The sequence below is a fragment of the Aphanomyces astaci genome, assembly GCF_000520075.1.
Source record: "Aphanomyces astaci strain APO3 unplaced genomic scaffold supercont1.61, whole genome shotgun sequence".
In the NCBI taxonomy this organism is placed as follows: Eukaryota; Oomycota; class Saprolegniomycetes; order Saprolegniales; family Verrucalvaceae; genus Aphanomyces; species Aphanomyces astaci.
The window spans coordinates 380,145-383,287 of NW_009798324.1; the positions used below are offsets into that span (position 1 = coordinate 380,145).

A 3,143-nucleotide genomic window follows, 5' to 3' on the forward strand; every position below is an offset into this window, starting at 1 on the left:
TATATCATTTTATCTATCTATATATCTATATATATTTTTTTTTTCATTTGATCTATCTATCTATATATATATTGACAGATATGGTATTGATACTTTGAGGTTGATCTATGGTATAGTTTTTTCGATACAGTCTAGTTCAATAGATTGTAGATTTGTGGTCAAGGCGACTCGTGGATGATTTGTTTTTTTCACCGATATATGCTTGTGTGGAAGATGATGAGATTATATAGATATATATATTTAAAATGACGAATAGTAATAATATTATGAATATTAGGAACCGTGTTCTGGACACGTGCGACCGGTTTCTGCGCGGGATCACAATTGGCCAAGCTCCCACGGAACAAGGACACGGCCGCAACACTGGTTTTGACATCACGGTAACTTTTAGTATATATATATTTATATGTTTCCATATATTTATATATGTATGAACCGAGCCTATTTGGTCATATAAAAGTCTTTTCCATTGTACCAAAGTTTACTTCTGTGCTATTAGATACGTTTCTATGGAATTCTATAGTGTATACGTGGTTTGTCCTTGAATAACTGGTATGGCTCATATATATATATACTTGAATATACTGGTATAATACATTTATATTTGTACATGAATAACTGGTATACTTCATATATATATAAATATTTAAAACAAACTGGTTTAATCATATGTATATAATATATTAAATATTTGAAACGAACTGGTGTACGTTTTAGGTGGCCAGTGAAATCATGGCCGTGTTGGCGTTAGCGACAAGCTTGACGGACATGCGCGAGCGGTTGGGTCGGATGGTACGATCGCGTCTTGCAAGAATAATATATATATATATATATATTCATTTTATTTTCATTCGTTTCAATATATATATTTATCATGTGGGAATCAGGTCATTGGCATGAGCAGGGCTGGAGTCCCAGTGACAGCCGACGATTTGGGAGTCGGCGGCGCTTTGACTGCCTTGATGAAGGATGCTATCATGCCGTACGTATAATATTTCTACGGGAAATAATAATATATTTTAACATATTTACAGCACGTTGATGCAAACCGTGGAGCAAACCCCAGGTAGTACCACCATGAAATAAATAAATATATATTTATATGTATTATTGTGTAGTATTGGTACACGCGGGGCCATTTGCCAACATTGCGCACGGCAACTCATCCATTATCGCCGACCAAATCGCACTTAAATTAGTCGGTCCGGAAGGAATTGTGGTCACGGAGGCTGGCTTTGGTGCAGATATTGGCATGGAAAAGTTCTTTGACATCAAATGTCGCGCCAGTGGTATTTATATATATATATATTATCGACTTGGATGAGAGGTATTTTTGGATATATATATGTATGATCTACTATAATTCGGTGGAGCACCTTGCCGGACGTTGGAGGTTCAAATGGTGATGTTGACTTGGTGTTTGTATGGACTGGTTCAAACTATATTTCGAGAGTGGTGGATGGATGGGTGGTATACATATATATATATATATAATTACTACCTAAAGACTGAATATATATATATATTTGTCAAACTATGACTATTTGTTGGTTGTGATGATTAGGATTGATTCCTCAATGTGTGGTGCTCGTGGCAACCGTGCGTGCGCTAAAGATGCACGGAGGTGGCCCGACTGTGACTGCTGGCAAACCGGTAATGACTCAAATATATAAATCATATATTTCTATCCAAGCCATACATCTGAACTACAGAGTTTTATATATATATATATATATAAACTCTGTAGATTAAATATATAAATCATATATTTGTATCCAAGCCATAGATCGTATTCAACGCTTCACTACATATATATATATATATTCTAGTTGGACGCAGTGTACGTGGACGAAAACGTCGAGTTGGTCACGACAGGATGTGCCAACATGATGCAGCACATTCGAAACGCGGTACGTTTATTATTAGTATACCTGTAGCGGTTAAATCGATTTATTAATATTTTTTCTTCAAAAAATAATATCAAGTGCTATTTACATAATAAGCTCACACGTTGGTGTATATTTATTAAAATATGGTGCAGGGTTGTTGAATATGAATATATGTGTTGAGGAATACCGTTTCTACAACATGGCCTATATTTGAGTGCATTGTCACTTAGTAATAATATATAGTATTATTGTATATATTTGAAGTATTTATAAACTTCTTTTGATTCGTGACAATAGACCAACCACGATATCGTTTGTCCCAACATATTGAAGCATTCGGATTATTGTTATATTGGTGGTGGTGGTATTCATATATATATATTATCATGGCCTTTGGTTGTACCCAAACCATCGAGTTTCGCCTTAATTTAGTGTTCTTATTGACTGATTTTATTTGTGGATTATTCGTTTCACAAAACAATTAGAAACAAATGAAGTTCACTCGACATTGTTCACCTGTCAAAATCATATATATTTCCAATGTGTGTTGCGAGGCACTCTATTCTTGAAAGTATGACGAGTACTACGACTACTACTACTAGTAATACTAGACCCGGATCGAGACAGAGTGTTGGTCTTTGTAGCTCAAGTTTGGCGTGTCGGTGGTGGTGTCTGTGAACCGGTTTGCAAGTGACAGTGACCGTGAGATTGAAATCGTCCAAGCCAAAGCATTGGAAGCTGGGGCGTCGGCAGCCATCGAGTGCAACCACTGGTATGTCCAAATTTATCCAAAATATAGCCAAAAAATAGCCAAAGTAGCCAAAAATAGCCAAAATAGCCAAACATACAAAAAAATACAAAAAAATAGCCAAAAATTGCTTGATATATAGGGCCAAGGGAGGCGCGGGGGCAGTGGCGTTGGGAGAGGCGGTGGCGGCGGCGTGCGCGGCACCGTCGAACGCATTTCGATTTTTGTATCCGGTCGAGTGCTCCATCGAGCAAAAGGTGGAAAGTGTATGCAAACAGATCTATGGCGCCGACGCCGTCGCGTATTCCCCGCTTGCGCTGGAAAAAATCCAGTTGTTTACGGCCTGTGGCTACGATTTGCTTCCCATTTGTATGGCCAAAACCCATCTCAGCTTTAGCACAGACCCGACCAAGAAGAACGTGCCCACGGGGTACGTTTCATATATATATATATATTAGTGGATATTGTGGTAATGGATGGTTTCATATATATATATATATATATAT

The 3,143-nt window shown here is 37.3% G+C and overlaps 1 protein-coding gene across 1 annotated transcript in view; it reads left to right on the forward strand.

The window, feature by feature from the left end:
- The window catches only part of H257_14744 (hypothetical protein), a 7,187-nt gene that overhangs the window by 2,970 nt on the left and 1,074 nt on the right, over positions 1-3,143 (forward strand). The window contains exons 7-15 of the mRNA XM_009842630.1: positions 278-380; positions 718-792; positions 888-982; positions 1,035-1,066; positions 1,119-1,289; positions 1,565-1,653; positions 1,830-1,910; positions 2,534-2,661; positions 2,780-3,067. Of these exons, the coding sequence (XP_009840932.1) occupies positions 278-380; positions 718-792; positions 888-982; positions 1,035-1,066; positions 1,119-1,289; positions 1,565-1,653; positions 1,830-1,910; positions 2,534-2,661; positions 2,780-3,067 (1,062 nt within the window). The remainder of the gene's footprint in view (positions 1-277; positions 381-717; positions 793-887; positions 983-1,034; positions 1,067-1,118; positions 1,290-1,564; positions 1,654-1,829; positions 1,911-2,533; positions 2,662-2,779; positions 3,068-3,143) is intronic.